The sequence below is a fragment of the Dipteris shenzhenensis genome, chromosome 10 (genome assembly GCF_047967505.1).
Source record: "Dipteris shenzhenensis isolate YYH24624 ecotype China chromosome 10, Dip_SZ_1.0, whole genome shotgun sequence".
Lineage (NCBI taxonomy): Eukaryota > Viridiplantae > Streptophyta > Polypodiopsida > Gleicheniales > Dipteridaceae > Dipteris > Dipteris shenzhenensis.
Genome location: NC_141605.1, coordinates 877,553 through 899,145, shown reverse-complemented (window position 1 = coordinate 899,145; position 21,593 = coordinate 877,553). Strand labels below are relative to the sequence as shown.

At 45.1% G+C, this 21,593-nt stretch overlaps 1 protein-coding gene across 2 annotated transcripts in view; it reads right to left on the bottom strand.

Moving 5' to 3' along the window:
- Nucleotides 1-21,593, bottom strand: part of DPD1 (Polynucleotidyl transferase, ribonuclease H-like superfamily protein) — a 247,130-nt gene that overhangs the window by 133,883 nt on the left and 91,654 nt on the right. Inside the window, exons 6-9 of one of the 2 annotated variants that reach the window (XM_087380227.1) lie at nucleotides 9,287-9,391; nucleotides 8,830-8,971; nucleotides 8,261-8,352; nucleotides 7,986-8,099 (exon numbers count right to left, since the gene is read on the bottom strand). In XM_087380227.1, the coding sequence (XP_087236353.1) occupies nucleotides 7,986-8,099; nucleotides 8,261-8,352; nucleotides 8,830-8,971; nucleotides 9,287-9,391 (453 nt within the window). The remainder of the gene's footprint in view (nucleotides 1-7,985; nucleotides 8,100-8,260; nucleotides 8,353-8,829; nucleotides 8,972-9,286; nucleotides 9,392-21,593) is intronic. The other variant, XM_087380228.1, reaches the window with a different exon arrangement.

Sequence of the window (21,593 nt, the reverse complement as noted above, 5' to 3'; positions counted from 1 at the left end):
GGCTTTGGAGCTCAAAATTCTGAGCAGTAGCAACAATCACACAACCTGTTTGTACAACCATATAGATCTGAAATCAAAACCAATGAAAACACCAATGGATCACATTTGCACCTACAGCCAATGAGAGCAGTTTGGAGCACATCTGTCAGAGGGCATGTACTTCAAGGCCGCAGAAATACCACTTTGAGGTGTTTTGTTCTATGTTGTCTACACATGTCCAGCTGCCTTCAGTGAAAACAGCAATCTCGGCTGAGTAAGTGAGTTTCCCAATTACAAGTCAACCTCTTGTTTTTTGCACATGTGCAAACATTGTGGATGTAGTTCAGCTTGAAGCAAAACTCAGTTGGCACTTGCAAAGACATTGTAGATGTAGTTCAGCTTGAAGCTGACTCAGTTAGCACAAACTTGGGGGTAGTTGAATGTGCATATATGGCAGTATTATTGTAAGATGCATTTTGGGCATGTTAAGATGTTAGATTGCTTTCCAAAGCAACGTCAATAAACAAGTAGACTGTCTGTTAAATGTTTGCAGAAAATCTGCATTCCATAACAGTTTTCACCTAAGAAAGGGTCAAGTTTTTGGTGAGCATAGAACCCAAGCACTGGTTATGCTTGCATTACCATAATACAGTTTTATACAGCTGGTACATGCCTCCACATTCAGCTTGATGCTCAACATAAACACTCGGTAACAAGCGATGTAAACAAAGGTGCTGCCCAGATAATTTGGGCTAGTAGCCGCTACATTTAGAAACAACACACTTTTGTGTATCTAGATGAATCAAGAAATATGCCCAGCCAAATATTGTGGTTTTAACCTCATGATAGTCGGCCACGAGGCTGAAAACCATAAACTCCATCGTGAATAGCAGAGTCGAGTTACTTGTACAAATGATGTCTCTCATAATATCACAAGAATCAGAGATGTTTTCCATGTATTATACCCAATGGAAAAACTATGATGGTTTGTGTGTCCTTGGATCATTGTTTGAGTTTCTCCATAGTAATTGGTAAAGTAAAGATACCTAAAAGGTCTATGAATTGGAAGCGGCAAGCACCTGCAATTGGGAGCTTTATAGCTCAACATTAAGTCTTAAAACCAGTTTACATTGGGTGTGTCTGTTTGTCTTGCCAGTGCACCATGACACATGATAGCCTTTGGTCATGTCAACTATAGAAGTTGGCCTTTATGCATAATCATGGCCTGGCTGATGGTACACCTACAAGAGAGCATCCCAGTTAGAATTTATGTGAGAGGAGTGTTTGTAAAAATTTTAACATGTTGCCTTTTCCCAAAAATGGCTAATAGCCACACAAAAATTGCAACTTGTCAAACATGGTTGTTTGTTGGCCAAAATTACTAATATCTATGAATGAGCAATTTAATTTGTCACATTCATACATGGGTCCTTAAAAGAGAAGTTTGTAAAATGTTTTCTTGAATTCAGAAATTAAAAGTTCTGGTGGAAAAATCATGGAGGTTGTAAACTCAAGCCATTGAAAGAGAAAGTGAGCAAAAGGGAAGGAAAGGTCACACAGCTGAAGTATCAGGCTAAAATATAAACATTTGAAACTTGTCAAAAATGTTAGAATTATTGGCATATCCTAGGCAGTGACCAATGTAATCCATAAGTGAGTTAGGGGCACTTTTCCCTCACTAGAGGTTTTTCCCCTTAACCACAGTTAGTGGGTTAGTGTGGTTTTGTCACTTAGACAAAACCACCTCCTCACTTGCAGATTCTTTATCTTATCTATTCAAGAATTCTACGTTTTGCTTTGCTCTCTTGCTTCTCACTTCCAATTCAACATTTGGTATCAGAGCCTTGTCAAGCTACTGCCTCCAGCCCAAGCTCCTCCCGTTCGTGTCTACTGCTCGTGCTCTTGCTGCTGCTCTTCATCCGTACAACAGATCCGTACTGTTGCATCAGCTATCCATACAACGTATAGAATTCAGTCCGTACGCTCTCTTGCTGATAGTCCGTACCAGCGCTGACTCCAAGCCTGCTGTCCTCGTCCATACTGCACGTGGAAGCTCCATACACTGTGGTCCGTACGCTCGTCGTCCGTACAATCTTGCGCACAACTTTCGTACGGTTCGTACGATGACAGCACCGTACATTCGTATGCTGTCAGCTCCATACACTACCGTACAAGCACCACGCACAATTCCCGTACTGCTTCCGTACAGTCATCGCTCATTGGCCGTACAACCATTACATTCACTGTATAGCCCGTGCAGCCGGCTGTACCTGCACCTACCTTGACAACGCAATACAGCCACCGTACCTGCACCGTACTTATGTATGGGTTCTTCAGCTACCGTACAGCTGTACGACCAAGTTTGCAGCTCAGTTTGGCACTAGACTCACTTGCAGGCGATTCTTGCAGGTGCATTTTGCAGAGAGCCATTGTTTGGCGAATATTTTGGAAGAAAATTGGGGACATTTTGTTTGTTGCAGACATTGCAATCAAGTTGCAGAATCTGCTCCAAAAATTTGGGGCTTTTTTATTTTGCTTGCAATCTTGCAGACAAAAGTTGGGGCATTTGCAGATAGTTGCAAAATTTGGGGCTTTTGGTCAATTTGCCCTCTTTGAATTGCAATTTCTTGCAGGAATTTGGGGCTTTTGCATTTTGGATGCAATTTGGCAGTGGATAGATAATCTAGGAGCTTTGCAAGCAGTTTTGGACTCAGTTTGAGTGACATTGCAGACATTTGTCATTTTTTACAGACAAATTTTGCAGATTTTGGGCATTTGCAGAGCATTTGGTGCATTTTAGGCCTTTGATAGGCTTTCACAGCAAATTGTCATTTTGGGCAGATTTTTTGCAGACTTTGGTTGTGCATCTTACATCCCAAGAAGGGATTTCACTTGTCTGGTTTGCTACATTTTTAGAGTTGTCTGGCAGATATGGCTCATAACAATCCCAATGAGGTCTTTGGTGTCCTCGCACAGGAGCATAAGTTGGATGGCACCAACTACTCCTTGTGGAGCTTTATGGTGCGCAACATCTTAGTTGGCAGACATCTATGGGATTATGTCAACAAAGATGAGACAAGGCCATAGACTATGGCTACACCTGTCACTCCTACTCCAAGGGTAGAGTAGGACAAGTGGTAGGAGCAGCAATTGCTGCTTTGGTGGCTCGCACACCGGAACAAAAAAGGTGGGATTCACGTGATGCACAAGCTCTTTCAGTCATTTCCCTTTCTCTCAAAAGGTTTATCATTCCCCACATTCGGTCATGCAAGACCTCGAAGACGGCTTGGGATATTTTAGAGAGCATGTTTGCAGCCCAGAAATGATGCCCAGGTTTCATTCCTGAAGAGAGAACTATCTCACACACATATGGATGAGGGTGATTCCATGAATGCTCACCTAACCAAGCTTTACGATTTGAGGGAACAATTGCTGAATGTAGATGAGATCATTTCTGATTCAGAGATGATTACCACCACTCTGAATTCTCTTCCTGAGTCATATCTTGGTTTTCATACCTCGCTGAATTTGTCATTGAGGGGGGGTAGCAATCCTCTTTCTTTTCACGAGTTGGTAGGACTCTTGTTGCAGGAAGAGCAAACAAGAAAGAACATGGCCACACGGGCTGGCGAGCATGCCATGTTTTCTAAATTCAAATGGAAAGGGCAACAAAAGCAACATGGAAATCAGCCCACACATCAGCATAAAGCTGATTCTGGACAGCCCTCATAAGGCTAAAGGTGATGCAGAGAAGCCAAAGAGGAAGGGCGTTTGTCACTACTGCAAGAAGCCGGGCCACTACATTGATGAATGCAAGAAAAGAATAGCAAAGGAGAAGAAAAAGGATTCGCCAATTTTGTGGAAGAGGATTATGCCTTTTTGTCTTGCATTTCAGATTTTTCAGTGGCTGGTCCACATACTACAACCACTCTCGAGGATGACTCATATGCTTTCCTAACTTGCACCTATGACCCTTCGAAGGATGCATGCTCTTTCAGTGTCAAGGAGACATTGAACACATGGTATTTTGATAGTGGTGCATCCAAGCACATCACCTCAAGGAAGAGTCTTTTTGCATCTCTGCATGCACCGCCCGCTTAAAAGAAGGTGATGTGTGCAAATATTTCTTCTTAGTCAGTGTGTGGAGTGGGTGATATTATACTTACCTCCACGGATGGCACAGATTTCAGAATTACTGATGTTCTTTATGTGCCTGGTATAAAGAAGAATTTACTTTCAGTGTTCTCTCTCAAACGAGGAGGATTTCAGGTTATCTTTGATGATGCTAAGTGTGCAATCCAAGACAAAACAGAATGATAATGCTTTGATGTTGTCTGGCACTTTGTATCGGGGTCTTTTTCAGCTTGATATTTATCAGAAAAGTTCCGATCTGAGCTACTCGCAAATTACAGCTCATACACAGTGATGTTTGTGGTCCCATAAGGACACCTGCTTTTGGTGGTTATCTGTATTATGTCACATTTATAGATGACTACACAAATTATACTTGGGTCTATGGCTTGAAGAAAAAATCAGATGTGTTTATGCATTTCAAACACTTTGTGGCCATGGTTGAAAATCAAGGTACAGACACTTCGCATTGACAGAAGGGGGGAGTATATGTCTCATAAATTTGAAGCATTTTTGAAGGAGAAAGGCATCACACATCAGCTTACAGTGAGGCTTACCCCTCAGCAAAATGGCAAATCTGAGCAGAAAAATAAAACTTTCATGGAGATGGATAGATGCATGCTCACTAGCAAGAATTTGCCTCACAAAATTTAGCTCAAAGGCCTCATGTGTGCCAAGTATGTTTTGAATCGGGCTCCCACAAAGACTTTGAAAACAATCACTCCCTATGAGGCTTGGCATGGAAGGAAGCCTTCAGTGGATCATTTTCGTGTTTTTGGATGTGTTGCATATGCCCATGTGCTTGTGGAGTTTCGACATAAGTGGTCAGATAAGGCACTAAAGTGTATCTTTGTAGGGTATAAAGCAAAGGCTATCGTCTCTACAATCCTGCCACACACAAGATTTTTGTGAGTAGAGATGTCATTTTTTCAGAGAATTCAGCTCATACGCATGCTGAATTTACTATTCCAGCTTCTTCAGATGATGTTTTTGAAGAGATGCTTCCTATTGCTTTTGGTTCCCTAGCTAATGCTCATGCTGAAAATCAAAATTTACAACAACCTCCACCTGCTCCACATGCCTATAGGCCATCTCATGGGCTATCCATAGATGCCACTTATACCTTGGTATGTGCCTTGTAGGCCTAGTTATAGTCAGTTAGGACTATTAGTACAATTAGTTTATGTACCATCTAGGTCAGTTAGGACACTTAGTCCAGTTAGGGCAGTTAGCCCTAGGGTTTTGTTATGTTGGCTCTCCCTTGAGCCTACACACTTCAATTTTGCAAGAATCTATTACAGCATCTCGTTTTTCTCCTCCTTGCTTCCATTTTTAAGCTTCCATTGCTTCCTACACCCGACAATGACCCACCATATGCTGATTTTGTTCCTCCACAGGCAGTGGATGATGTTGTCACGCAAGAGATTCAAGAGGTACATGCAGCAAAAACAGTTCTGAATTGGTTGATCTAGACTCTCACGGAGAGTAGACTTGGGGCACCTTTGCTTGGCAGGACTCGAAGTGCAGCAAGGCACGCAGGGGGGGCTCTTTCTGTTGAATCAGCTTATGCAAGTACTCTTCTTGATGAAGAAGAACCTGAAACTTATGAAGAAGCCAAGGATAATGTGCATTGGATGAATGCCATGCACAATGAATTGCAGTCCATTGAAAAAAATCAGACTTGGGATGTTGTGGATTTACCACCAGTAAAACATGCCATTGGTACCAAATGGGTTTTCAAAGTTAAAAGGAAGCCAAATGGGTCTATTGAAAGGTACAAGGCACAAATGATTGCCAAAGGCTATGCTCAAAAAGCCAAATGGGTTTATTGAAAGGTACAAGGCACAAATGATTACCAAAGGCTATGCTCAAAAAAAGGGCATAGATTATGAGGAGATTTTTGCTCCTACATCCCGGATGACCACTATCAGATCTATTATTGCCATGGTTGCAACTTTTGTCTAGAATGTCCATCAGTTGGACATAAAAACAGCTTTCATTAATGGGGACTTGTAGGAAGAGGTTTATGTCAAACAACCTCTTGGATTTGAACTTTCGGGCAATGCACTTCAAGTTTGCAAGTTGAATAAAGCTTTATATGGGCTGAAACAAGCAATAAAGCTTTCTATGGGCTGAAACAAGCCCCACGTGCATGGTATACCAAGATTGATGCCTTCGTGGCAAGTAAGGGGTTACCCAATAGTCCCACAGAAAGCACCCTCTACATCAAGAAGGATGGGAGGGATATTTTGGTCATCATTCTTTATATAGATGACATGCTGCTCACAATCCAAGTATGTGCAAACGCTCTTGGATAGGTTCAACATGCATGATTGTAAGCCTACAACCACTCCCATGGAACCGGGGCTGAAGCTTACTATGTATGATGTAGGTGAATCATTGGATGCCACACTTTACAGCAAGGCTGTTGGATGCCTCATTTATTTGTGCAATATATGGCCCGATATTCAGTATGCAGTATCTCAAGTGAGCAGGTATATGCACAGTCCAAAGACAACACATTGGCAGGCTGTAAAACGCACCTTCCATTACTTGCAAGGCACAAAGTCTTATGGCTTGATGTTTCCCGGGGGGGTGACTTGCAAATGCTTGCTTACGGTGACTCAGATTGGGCTGGAGACTATGACACTAGGCAGTCCACAAGTGGTAATTGTTTCTTTTTGGGCAAAGCTTGCATTTCTTGGATGAGCAAGAAACAATCTATTGTGGCTATTTCCTCATGTGAAGCTGAGTACAGAGCAGCTTTCACAACAACAGTTGAATGTGTTTGGCTGCGTCGTCTATTTGCTGATCTTCATCTGTTATTGGAGGGTCCTTCTCCGATTCTCACTGATAGTCACAGTGCTATAGTAGTGGCAAAGAATCTTGTGTTTCTTGCTCGCACAAAGCACATTGAGGTTCATTATCATTATGTTAGAGAGAAGTTGCATGATGGGGAGATCACTATGATCTATGTGTCAACACATGACAATGTTGCAGACATCTTCACCAAAGCACTTCCACGTGAGAAGTTTGAGGCATTTCGCAGTGCCCTGAACTTATCTCCTTTTGGTGTTTAATCACTTCCTTGTACATCATCACATTGGCACTGCAGGGGGGTGTTAGAATGATTGATTCTAGGCAGTGGGCAATGTAATCCATAAATGAGTTAAGGGCACTTTTCCCTCACTAGAGGTTTTTTCCCCTAACCACAGTTAGTGGGTTAGACAAAACCACCTCCTCACATGTAGACCCTTTATCTTATCTATTGAGGCATTCTACATATTTCTCTGGTCTCTTGCTTCTCACTTCCAATTCAATAAAAAAACCCTAAACCTAGCAAAGATAAATCCTAGTGTGACACATGACACACCACATGTACTGTCCTGAAAATTTGAAGTTGTTCAAGATGCCAAGGAGATGCCTGCAAGGCAAGAACTTCTCCTTGGTCGTGTCCTTGTAAAGATGTTACAGCAATTGATTATCTGAGTCCTAGAAGCATCCAAAAGCAATCTGCAGAGCTATGCAATAGCCCAGGAGGAACAGAAACTTATGTTATGCCAGTATGACCAAGCAATCTTTGAATCCATATGGCCTCACATGCTATTGCAATGGCTGCCATAAAGTCAGCCTCAATGGATGGGAGAGCCATGTTCTTTTTTATCAGCCAAGAAATACCACCACTACTGAGTGAAAAGTGAGTACAACTGATAATGGTCCACCAGGTTAAAAACAATTTAATTCTATCATCCCTACCTCAAGACTAGGTACTATCATACTCCCAGTCACTTTATCACTATTTCGTGCAAAAAGATCAATTATAGCTTTAAGATGTTATGTATTTTCTTGTCTCATAAAGTTACAGGAACATTTACCTTCTCTGCAGCTACAGGGTAAAAGTCTGAGGATGGTCTGGATGAGTAATAGAACTCAGGTGGCATTCGCAAGGGGCGCACATGACCAGTTTCAATATCTTTTATGCAGTTTGTCTGTACAAAAATAGTAGAAGAATGTTATTTCACAGAAAGTGCACAGCAAAGATCACTTTCACAATCCAGCTATAAAATCCACCACATAATGATCCCCCCCCCCCAGCATGCAAATAATAAAGAGATCTAAGGATTTCAAATACAAAAGCCTCAAGAGATACATTGGCAGGATAAATGATTTCAGATGGCTGCAAGCGCAAAATCTCCTCAACAAACGGCTTGCTTCCATGGTCCTCTGTCACACAAAACTCCCCTGCGTTGCAGCAGTCTTCTCAGATAAAGAAGGTATTGTTACCCCACAGTTTTCTCAGAGAGAACAGAAATACAGAATTTAAGATATGCAGATAAGTATGTTGTGCTAATGAGAGCATCGTATACTTTCCTTGTAAGGGATTAAGTAACCAAAGGAAGAAAAATACTATTTTTTGCAAGACAACCTAATCTATCCAGTTCTTAACCTGTATAAAATTATCTTGCAAAGTGTTAATGACAATACAAAGAAAAAGCCATCTTGAAATGGCCCTACATTCAATAACATCCTTTTCTTTCAGAAAAGACTATAGATAGAAAATAGCAATTGCAGCTCCCCTGCTGCACTTAAAAAACCTTTTCCTAGTCATCTACTGTCAACCTTGCTATCAGAAAAGACATCTATTGGCTAGTGTTCTGACTTACAGTCATAATAACAAAGATTATAAGGATGCAAATGTGTGCACTTATGTCACCATACCTGTTAGGATGTCGAAGTAAGCCAAGCCCCAAGTACTATCCTCATCTGAGGGTGGCATTACAGCCACCAAATGGTTGTTGAGACAACCCACATTCCCGTCATCTAGAGCAGTTCCAGGTGTTAAGATTACATTTTGTTTCTCCTGTAGCAACACTGCCCTTCTGTTAGTCTACAAAGGTAATAACCTCAACAAAGGTATTAGCCCACAAACAGACCTCTAAACTGTTAATTCTGCCCTGCAGCTGTATTAAGTATGACATCCCATAATTCTAAACGATGCAAACATGGCAGTGGATTGATGCTTAATTACAAATCTCTTATAGCATCCTGGGAATAAAATCCAAGCTTTAAGCTGTAAGTGTCAGTGTGAAGTTTTGAAAAATCACATGCAGCACTAAGGCTTTGTTCTGTTTACAAAAAAAGTCACAGGGTCCTTACATATAGAAGGACATTTCACCTGATCTTGTTTGATAACAGCAATGCCTTTTCTCAGCAATGTCCCAATGTGACAATCGGCTTCAGCATGATGAAAACTGGCCATGGGCACCTTTCTGTCTAGAAGCTGCGAGCTTCAAAGTTTAAAGAAAGTAAGCGACATTGTGAAAAATCCCAAATTGTCCATTCACGTAATGCAGGTTCCTGTGACTTGCTCCAAAAAATTAAAAGCAACCAAAAAGGCAAGGTATCATACACGATGCTACATTGTAATAATGCAATAGCAGCTCATGCAAAAACATGCGTGTTCTTGAGAAGGGTTTTGCAAATTATAATCAAGGCAGATTAGTACTTGTCTTTTACAAATCTGGAGGAAGATAGTTTCCCATTCAAACCCTTCATCCTTCTCACCAAATCATACTATACATGGAGATGCAACACTCCAAGGTTCTATAAGGATTACCAATAATGAACTGCAAAGACCTCTAGCAAAGCATTGTGCATCCTCCAAAATCTACCAGAGTGCATTATAAGTTAGTAGATGTGTGGGGCAGTAAAGTTAGCACTACAAAACCATAGGGCAACAATGTCCTCTCTACCATCCTAGACAGGCTCTCTCATGGATCTGGAAGGACAGAAAACTAAAGGCTGGTCGAAAATAAGGCACTTCCTCTATGTTTTACCCCTCCCAAAAAAATTCCAGTTCTTCACATTCCATCCGATCCCCTGGCTCTTTCCGCCCCTTTGTGGATTGTCTTTTGCCACATCATGTGGCTGTTCAAAGTGCCTTCCACCACGAAGTGCAAAGAGGCAAGGAGCCTGGAGCAGGAGGAATAGAGCTGAATGAAAGACTGTACAAAAGGGTGTCAATATGACAAAACACTCATTCAACCCTTAACTAGGGTTTAGAGCACATGCACACACCTACTAACTCATTCACGAACCATGGTTAGAGGGAGAAATCACCAACTGGGAATAAGCCTAAAGCATTGCGGAAAGCTTCAACTCTGGAAAGTGATTTGGTGAAAAATCATGCATGCAATCTCTCTGACATAATGATAATAGACCTGAACGTGTTTTGTTCACACATGAAACACAAGATTCCATACTGCTGCACTCGAACTTTGACGATTAGTGAGAATGGGAGTGGGTGGCTGCAAAACCCATGAAGATCTGCCATCAATCTCCTGAGCCATACACATTCAACTATAGTTGTGAAGGCTACTCTGTACTCAGCCTCATATGAAGAGGCACTCAACCAAGATATGCATGAGCTCCCAAGAAAGAAAAAGCGTCCACTGGTGGGCTCTCTATCATCATAATCACGAGCCCAGTCTGAATCGCTGAATGTGCAGAATGGAGAGTCACCCCTAACATAGAACAATCCTAGATGTTGGGTGCCCTGCAAATATCTGAAAATGTGTTTGACTGCACACCAGTGAGTGACCGTCGGGCCGTGAATATATCCGCTCACCTTCAACACACCAAACTCAATATCAAGACGTGTGGTGCATAGATACTCAGGCAGCCAATAACCTGGCTGTATAGACTGAAATCGTGGAACCTATTGGGTTCTCTATCAAGATGGCAGAGAAGGGTTAAGCTTATGGCTTGGTCTGAGGCTTGGACATCTAGGTAGTAAGGATGATGTTTTCTATGGATCTAAAGATGGAAGAGATTTTTGGGTCATACTCAATGCTCTTAGGTTCGTTGTGTCTTTGGCAAGCAAAGATGAAGCACAAGTGGGCTAATGATTAAATCACGACCAAGAAGGGATAAGAGAAATGTATGTCTCCATGATAGAAAAGTGAACCAGCAGAAAGATTGCTATGTGGAATGCCTAAATTAGTTGGAAGTTATCATGATTTTCAAACTGCTCTTAATTGCTTGATGCAAAATGATCAAAGGAAATTAAGGAAATGGCAGCTTTGCTCTCGCCAAAAAGCCATGCAGGATACAGGCTGCTCTTCCAAGTCTTTTTTAAAAGCCTACTGTGATGTCCACTCAACAGGAGCTTCTTTGATATGTCACTCCCATTTATCTCCATGAGAGGCTGTGAAGCTTGAAGATCCTTTTCAGCAGTGTGAACTCAAAGATGCTATTCAAGAATGTGGGAAATGGAAAAGTCCAGGTTGGGATGGTCTTACAGTGGAGTTCTTTCTAGAATACTGGGATATCATTTCCCTGGCATTATTAGCTATGGTTAACCATGCATGGGACCCTCAGCAGATGCCAACCAGTTGGAAGAAAGGTCTAGTTAAATTATTCCCTAAAAAGCACTTGTGCAAGTCATTAAAGACCCATTACTCTCCTGCCTATCATCTATAAGGTGGTTGCTAAGATGATAGTAGACCACATCAAGGATTATTTGCATGAGGGGTTGCATCCCACACAGTATGGCTTTAAAGGCTTATGATACAATTTCATGGGATTTCATCTCATTTACCATAAAATCTCTTGGCTTTGGGGAAAAAATACAGATTCTTATTTACTGGCTATATCAAGATAGTAAGGCTGCAACCATTTTTGGCGGGTGATATTACAAATCCATGGACCTTTTTTTTTGTTCAGTACAGCAAGGCTGTCCTCTCAGTGCTATGTTTTATGCTATAGCTACTCATCCTATGCTTTGTTACGATCATTTAGTAACTGCAGGCGCATTGCAAGGTCTTGAAATATGTGGTAAAGGGACGCTGATTGCCTAGGCGTATGCTGATGATTCTTTCATTAAGCCTCGTAATACGAAAAGAGATCTGTCATGTCTCATGCATGCCCTATCTTTATATGGAACGGCAGCTGGTCTACAAGTAAATTTTCAGAAATCTAAGCTTCTCCCTCTCCATGGGAAAGATTGGCATTATATTTTATGGCCGAGGGACATTATTTTGCCAACTCAGCGTGTACGTCATCTTGGTTACCCTCTGGGATGGACAATCACTCGACACCAAGAAATGGATTGGGTGCTAGAAAAGTTAAAGAAGTTGATCAAAACGAGCTGCAGCTCCGTGAGCTCCCGCCTCAGCCCCCCCCTCCCGCCTCAGCCTCCACCCTCCTCTTCGCCTCGCCTCCCCCCCTCCTCCGCCTCCCTTCTGCATCCGCTCCTCCCCGCCTCCTTCCACCCCTCCCTTGCCTCCTCCCGCTTGCAGGCCGCCCCTCCCCGCCTTCCCCTTCCGCCCTCCCTGCCTCCTCCCTCCGGCAGCCTCCGCCTCCACCCCGGTCCTCCACGCATCCCTTCTGCCGCCTCGTCCCTTCCACACCCGCCTTGTCCTCCCACTTCCCTCTCTCTGCCCGCTCCTACTGCCTCCCCACCCTCTCCTTCTGGCTGCCTCCTTCCGCCTACCCCCGCCTCCCGCATCCTCTCACCTCCCCGCCTCCATTCCTCCTCCACCCCGCCTCCATCCGCTCTCTCCCCTCCACCCCCTCCTCGCCTCCGCTCATCCCCTCTTCACCCCCCTTCGCCTTTTCTTCTTTGAGAGCTCTCCCTCTCCATTGGTAGCCAACTGCAAGGATGTGTACCCGTTCCCCTGCAGCAATTGGCCCTTGGGTTTTTTCCTTCCCTTTGGGCAGCGGTGAGCGGTTTGTTTGTCTTCACGGAAGATTTTCTTGGTGGTGACCCGTGGTCTAGCTAGAGGGGCTCTATGGCAGCACCCTTGAATCCCACAACCGTTAAGATTCTTCCTTCCCCAGCCAACAAGCAACAGGTGAAGCACACAGTTCGGTCACTTCAGACAAGGCACTCGTGGACAAAATTGTGGGCCTCACTCCTACAAAGGTGCCAGAGTGGATCCAAGCGAGCTTGGCACTAGAGGGTGACCACATTCAGGAGGTCACCATCTACGGAAGAGGTGTATTCCTCATCCAACTGAGCTCCCCCGACACTGTCTGGACACTGGTGGAGCAGAGCCCCATCCTCCTTGGCCCTCATATGGTGTACCTCTTTCCTTGGTACCATGGCTTTACATTGGAGGACATGGACACGACACACCATGTTCCCCGTTTTTTGGTTATGCTCCGCTTACCAAGGCTCCCAAAGGAGTATCGAGCCATCCTCCCCTCCATTGGTCGGGCATTTGGCACCGTGCTCGAGTCTTCGCCAGATTTGGCCGCTTCAGTGGTAGCAGATGACGGGGTCCCTCCCAGAGTTGATTCTACTAGAGACCCTCGAAGGGGACACACTTCGCCAACGAGTGGAGATTTCTAGGTTACCAAGCTAGTGTCTTCGTTGCACACAAATGGGTCACCTAGCCAGAGATTGCCCCCGTGGCCAAGGCCAAGCCCCTCCCCCCTCACCCCCGCAGAGCAGACAGAGTCCAGCAGGCCAGCAGCACACCCCCCCATACAGGAGCAGCAAGAGTCTCAGACCCCCTAGGTGACCCCCTCAGAACGGGATTGGACCCAAGTTAAAAAGAAAAAGAACCCAAGCAAACATGCCCACAAGCGCCGCAGGCAGAGGGCTAGACACAGAGAGAGACACATGGCTTTTCAAGAGGCACCTGAGGAGGAGGAGCAGAGCATGAGCCCTTAATTTGAGATCCACCTCCCCCAGGACAGAAGGGGCCACTGCTTAGCTAGAGGATCCTCCTGTGATGGAGGTTCAGCGTCCGTACTCACCCTTGCATCAGCAATGAGCCCCAGGACCTCCTGACGCTGCAATGGCTAAAGCTACGGACGTTAGCCCATGCAAAGGAGTGACTCCAGAGCCCCGGCGACCCTGATCAGCAGGAGGGGCCTGTGGTTGCCCCTACTCCCCCCCTCTTCCTCTAGATCCCGCTCCCTCTTCACTAGTCCCCCCCCTCCCTCTTGGATTCCCCCCGCCCCCTCCCCCACTCCTCGCCCCTCCTGTTATGGTGTCCCTCGCCTCCCACCGCCCTCCCTCCGTCTCCCTCCCTCCCCCTTCCCCCTCTGTCCCCCTCTCCACCTCCTCAGCAGGTTCTTCAGCCTCCCGCCCCCCCTGCCTCAACACCCTACCAGCAAAAAGGATAAGACGACGTCCCCTTCCGTTTCCTCACCACAACCTCTAGTCCAATCGGGGAGGGAGCCATAGGGAAGGGGCTCGTCCTCCCGGTGAGCAACTCCCAATCTCCAGCCTGGACGTCCCTTACCGCAGGACTTCTGGAGATTGGGACCGTGGATATATCTGGAGATTCCGGACTCTTACCCTCTATCCCTGGAGGTAACGCTTGTCGTCTTGTAGCCCCGAAAAGGGGGTTAAATCAGCGTAGTGGGCTCCCAAACACACCCACTTTGGAGATTCCAGCTCGCATCCACATGGTTGGAGAAGTGGTCCCCAGTGGTGTTTGATGCAATTATGGGAGCTCTGATTTCACGCATGATGGACGAGTGGATGGGGCCACCGGGACTAGATCTTTGGCACGCCCATGGTGCGAGGGTGAATTTTCAGCTCGGCTTCACCTGAGAGAAGCCGATGTGTGGTTTCACAGTAGGAGTTATCAGATTGCCGCTTGAGGCAAAGGTTGATCATGCATACTACTGGCCACTCCAAAAGTGTGTCAAGTTGTTCGGGGTGGAAGTCTCCTTCATGATGAAGTGGGCACGGAAGCTTGGCATAGAGCCAGTGTCCACCTTAGTACATCGACGTACAGACACGGACTACTCGCCCTCCAAACCCCCAGCAAAGTCACATAAAGCAGTATTTCTAGAGCAGGCACCCACTCACAGGAGAGCCTTGTTTTTTGCATCCCCGTCCTCATGAGTTGGGCCATAGTGAGTTGGAACATGCACGGGCTCCACAACCATGCTCATAGTCAACCAAAGTACATGATCCTTCGGTAGGAGTTGTAGAGAGCAATGGTAGGGCGGGCAGTGGACTTCCTTTTGATTCAGGAGCATATGTTCTCAGCACCAAACATCAGATGGTGACACCACCTCCTCCTGGGGGGAGATCCGGAGGTGTGGTCCCCTCCAGTAGGACGGAGCGGAGGGGTCTGCATCTCGGTCTCACAAACAGTGGCTCTAGAGGTCTATGATCAGGGCGAGATTATCCTAGGACGGGCAGTTTCGATGGGAGTTAAGATGGGAGAATCCAAGATTGGGATCCTGATTGTGTATGCCCAACATGCAAACAACACTGTCCGACCGGGAGGACAAGTAGGGCGGCGCCTTCTTCTTTAAGATGCCAGCAACAGAGCGGAGCACCTGGGAGCAATTCATTTTCATGATCAGTGGCAGAGACCCATGGCGAGAGCCAGATTTCAACAGGATACCTGGCAAGGCGGCTCTATCAGTACCACAATGGCAAACCACTCTCCATTAGTACTTCACTTAGAGAAGCCCCGCAAAGGTCTTCCCCAAAAGAAGGTCCGCATTCCAGAGGACCTCCTGCAGGACGAGGAGATTCTTGCAGGTACCACGATGTCAAACCACTCTCCATTAGTACTTCACTTAGAGCAGTCCCGCAGAGGTCTTCCCCAAAAGGGGGTCCGCATTCCAGAGGACCTCCTGCAAGACAAGGAGATTCAACAGGTTATGGCACGGATTTGGCAGCAGTCAGAGACGGCACCATGCCAGGGCTAGGCTTCATGGGTGACCGATGCAATCCAAAGGAACAGTGAGGAATTACAGGCTTATGCCCTTAGGCGGAGGAGGACTCTTCAGAAGCGTGAGCGGGCACTGAAGAGAGACCTCGCCTCCATGGAGCGTCTCAGGGAGCAGGATCCAAGATCTCAGTGGCTCAGGGACAGGTTTGTGAGGGCTTGCCTTGAGCTTTAGGACACGGAGATTCGACGGGCTGAGTTCTCCTATCACTCTTCCCGGGCTCGGTGAGTACAGCAAGGGGACAGGATGACGAAGCAATTTTTTCATACTACTAGGAACTGGGGGTCGCTACGGTGTGGGCTAGATAGAGGGAGAGGAGGCGTGTGAGCTCACAGGAGGGGGATGAGAGCTCGGGGTAGTGGGGAATCGCTTGGAGGTTCCAAAGGCTTGGGAGCCGAAGGGAGCTCTGGAATCCAGCTACTGTGTGGCTTGAGGCTTTTTTATTGAGGGCAATCATTGTTATGGTGAGGAGGAGAGCTGTGAGCAAAGCCATGGAAGCTTTGAGATGAAGATGGAGTCTCTGCAGGAAGCTTGAAGACCATTGAGATGCGGGTGTTACGCGAGATCAGAATTCAGAGAGAGGACTCCAAGTAGTCGATCATGGAAGAATCTTTGCACACCACTGACCCGCAGGAGATTTTAGACCTGACCACACGTTTTTACAGCCAGCTCTTTCAGACAGAGGAGGACATTAGCTGGTCTTGTGGCCAGGGAGGTAGTTTGGGATCACGTTCCAACGTTAGTCTTGCAAGATCTGTGCAGCAATTTAGAGGAGCCCTTCACGGATGAGGAGCTCTGGGCAGTGGAAAGTTCTCAAGGCTCTTCCGACCCAGAAGTGTCCTGGCGAGGAGGATGGCTTAACTCCGGCCTTCTTCCGAAACTTCTGGGAGATCATCTCCACCCCTTTCCGACTAGCTTGCCAAGAGATTTTTGGCACGGGCTCCCTCCCTCGATCCTTGAGCAGCGGGTGGATTTGTTTGATCCCAAAAGGGAGAGATAGGTCAGATATCCGACAGTGGAGACCGATCACTTTGCTTGATACCGCGTTCGTCCACGAGTGTAGCATCTTGGACAACATCTTCACGTTCAGGGAGGCAATGGATTGGTCCAAGGAGGGACACAACCGTTGGCCGTCCTCTTGGATTTTGAGAAGGCCTACGACAGGGCGGAGTGGTCCTTCCTGGAGCATACTATGCAGAGATTGGGTTTCTCAGACAGATGGGTCAAAGGAGTTTGTGTGCTTTATGCGAGGAGCTCTAGCCAGATGCTCATTAGAGGACACATGGGCGAGGCCTTTCCTCTCTCTCGCTCGGTTCGCCAAGGCTGCCCCCTCGCTCCCTTCCTCTTCTTATTTGTGGCGGAGGCTTTGGGCTACTACTTGAGTTCGCAGGTGTCGGGCCTCACAGGGCTGAGGCTCCCAATCAGGCAGGAGGAGCTGTTGGACTCTGAGTTTGCAGATGACACGGCCTTGTATGTAGAGGGTACCACAACGAGCTTGGAGAGAGTCAGGGGAGCCCTGGCTATCTACTGTGAGGCCTCGGGTGTGCAGATCTGTGAGAATGGGAGAGAGAGCAAAGGTGAGAACAAGAAGCAGGAGAGAGAGAGAGCTTAAAACGTAGTTGCAATTAGATGAGAGTAAGTTACAACTGAATGGAGTGATAGGTTTTGTCTAAGTGACAAAACCTTATCCTTCACTAACCATAGTTAGTGAACTAACTGTGGTTAGGGAAAAAAACCTCTAAGTGAGGAAAAAGTGCCCCTAACCTACTTATTACATTACATTGGTCACTGCTAAATTATAGCAATAATTCTAACACCCCCCTGCAGTGCCAATGTCATGTATAAGAAAAAGATCAATCACCAAAAGGAGATAAGTTCAGGGCACTACGAAATGCCTCAAACTTTTCATGTGGAAGTGCTTTGGTGAAAATGTCTGCAACATTGTCATGTGTTGACACATAGATCATGCTGATCTCTCCTGCATGCAACTTCTCTCTGACGTAGTGATAATGAATCTCAATGTGCTTCGTGCGAGCATGAAACACAGGATTCTTTGCTACTGCAATAGCACTCTGACTATCAGTGAGAATTGGAGAAGGACCCTCCAATGAAAGATGAAGATCAGCAAATAAACGACGCAGCCAAACACATTCAACTGTTACTGTGAAAGCTGCCCTGTACTCAGCTTCACATGAAGAGGTAGCCACTGTAGATTGTTTCTTGCTCAGCCAAGAAATACAAGCTTTGCCCAAAAAGAAACAATTGCCACTTGTGGACTGCCTAGTGTCATAATCTCCAGCCCAATCTGAGTCACTGTAGGCATGCATCTGAAGTCACCCCCCCTGGGAAACATCAAGCCAAAAGACTTGGTACCTTGCAAATAACGGAAGATGCATTTTACAACCTGCCAATGCATAGTCTTTGGGCTGTGCATATATCTGCTCACCTGAGAAACTGCAAACTGAATATCAGGTCGTGTATTGCAGAGATAAATGAGGCATCCAACAGCCTGACTGTAGAGTGTGACATCAAATGATTCACTTGCTTCATGCATTGTAAGCTTCAGCCCCGGCTCCATGGGAGTAGCTATGGGCTTACAATCTTGCATGTTGAATCTGTCCAAGAGTTTTGCACATACTTGGATTGAGACATACCGATGCCACTTTGCTCTTGAGTGAACTGGATCCCCAAATAAAAGTGTAGCAGCCCCAAATCTGACATGTCAAAAGTGGTCTGCAATTCAGCTTTAAAATCTGCAATATTATCTTCATTTGACCCTGTGAGCAGTAAGTCTACATAAAGAATGATGACTAAAATATCCCCCCCATCCTTCTTGATGTAGAGGGTGCTTTCAGTTGGACTGTTGTGCAGCCCCTTGCTGGTCAGAAAGGCATGAATCTTTGCATACCATGCACGTGGGGCCTGTTTCAGCCCATACAAAGCTTTATTCAGCTTGCATACTTGAAGTGCATTTCTTGAAATTTCAAAGCCTGGAGGTTGTTTGACATAAACCTCTTCCAACAAGTCTATGCCCTTTTTCTGAGCATATCCTTTTGCGACCAGCCTTGCCTTGTACCTGTCAATGGTGCCATGGGGCTTTCTTTTAACTTTGAAAACCCACCGTGTACCTATGGCATGTTTACCTGGTGGCAAATCGACAACTTCCCATGTCTGATTTTTCTTAATGGACTGCAACTCATCGTGCATGGCATTCATCCAATGCGCATCATTCTGTGCCTCTTCAAATGTCTCAGGTTCCTCCTCATCAAGAAGACTACCTGCATAAGCTGTAACAACTGAAAGAGCACCTCCCCCATGCCTTACTACACTCCGAGTTCTGCCAAGTAATGGAGCATCAATTTTACTCTCCCTGAGAGTCTGTAACAGCCAATTTGGGACTGTTTTTGCTGCATGTATATCTGCAATTTCTTGCTGAACAACCTCTTCCACGGCTTGTGGAGGTGGTATGACATCCTGTGGCTGAATTGGAGCATGTGGAGGTATCTGAAAATCCTGATTTTCATCAGATATACCAGCAGGGGAACCCAAGGAAAGAGTCTCTGCTTCAATGGCATTTTCAACTTCCATATCAATTTCAATTTTTCTTTCCACCAAGCTAAAGACTTATTCAAATACCAAAGAGAATTAGCATGAAGAACAATCCATGGAGGAGGTAATATCAATCGATAAGCCTGTATGGAAGTCAATAGATGCAAAGGCTGAGAGGATAATCCTGGACTTGAAGACTGAAGATGCCAATCTTGAAGCCTGTCTCTTACATCCAATGTTGGAATCGGAACCAAAGGGAGTAAGAGATCTGCAATAACTTTCCATATAGGTCTATGATGCATCCCAAGATTGTATTGTTGCCATGCTGCCGGAAAAGAGAGAATATGCCCCTGCGTATCTACCACGTCATCAATGAACCGGATGCCCAACTTCATAAGATTGTAAGCTCTGATTGGTTGTTGTACAGCAAGGGGAGAGTAAAAAACAGCACTCCAATGAAGGCTTTCCATTCGAAGCGAGAAAGCTATCGAAGCAAGATGGGGAGACCATTTGATGCGAGAGAACACTTTCTTCCAATCCTGAATCAAGGAAGTAGAAAATGGACAACCAGGGATTTTACCTTGAAATTTGCCAAGTACTACTTCCGACGGATCAACTAGCCAATGTCCATAAGCATTTGTGCGCATCTGACCACACAAAATTGCCAACCTGATAGACCAAGGCTGCTCTTGTTGAAAAAAGGTCTTGAGCATAGTGATCTTTCTTGCCAACACATGAATTGATGTTTATAATATTCAAACCACCATGCATTCTTGGTGAGCAAAGCAGGTCCTTTTTGAGCAACCTTAAAGCTTTTTTATGAAGCTTAGTTTTCCAAAAAATCTCCATGGCTTGAGACATAAAAGAAGAGAGATATTGAGATGACCAATGTAATAGAGGAAGGTAAAACTGGACATAAGCTAGAACAATGGACTGGACAATTCGAAGCCGTACATGCAATGGACAAGTGGAGATCTTCCAATATTCTAATTTGTCCTGAATTTTGTTTAATACCCAAGATATTTGTTGCTTATTTCTGATTTTCCAGCCAATGGGATAACCCAAATGTCTTACTATGTTTTCCGGATAAATAATCTGGCCGGGCCACAGGATAGCATGCCAGTCACAATGCTTGAGAGGCAAGAGTTTTGATTTTTGAAAATTAATTTTTAGACTAGCTACCAACCCAAAATCAGAAAGGGTATCCATCAATAGGCGAAGCTCCAGAGGACTGTTCTTTGGCATGAAGAATGAATCATCTCCATAAGCTTGTGCAATGAAAGGCCGTGAACCAGGAATCTGAAGCCCCACTAACTGTCCAGTATCAACCAGATGATCCATATAAAGAAGCAAAGGATGTGAAGCAATAGCATAGAACAAAGCACTGAGAGGGCATCCCTGTCGAACTGATCGTTCCGGAGTCCAAGACTCAGACAAATGATTCCCTATAAAGCATTGAACAGTGGAATCTGAGTAAAGCCGATATATGACATTAACTAGCTTTGGCCCAAAACCAAGTTTAGACATGATTTGAGAGACATAATCCCACTGTACTGTATCAAATGCCTTTGCCACATCCACCTGCATGACCAAAACATCTTGAGCTGAATATTTTGCATATTCCATTGCGATGAGAGCATTGGAGATATTATCATGTATATGCCTTCTTGGAACAAAACCATATTGCCTGGGATGAAGTCCATCATGAAGGATATCCTTTATCCGATGTACCAACATTTTAGCAATAAGTTTATATATAACAGGCATCAAAGTGATGGGCCTCCAGTCATCCATTGTCTCACATAGAGGTTTTTTGGGCACAAGCTTAACCAGACCATGCTTCCAAGCTGAGGAAAGATGTTGATGCTGCCAGGCTACATTAATGAGCTTCAAGATTGGACCCTTCAATTCAGCCCAGAAGGCTACAAAAAATTCAACCGTCAAACCATCCCAGCTAGGGGATTTATGTTTACCCAAATGCTTGAGGGCTTCATCCAATTCAATATCTGAAAAAGACTTTTCCAGCATTGAAGCTTTTTGCAAAGAAACAATAGGAGAAACAAGCTCAATAAATCTGCTCCAAGCCAATGCAACCTAAGGTGTAGAAGAAGATGTGAGAAAAAAGAAGCTGAAAATGATCCAAACATTGTTTTTCTAGCTGAGATAAAGTCTGGGTCCAAAGACCATCGGGTTTCCTGACTCTTATGATAGATTGACTTTGTCTG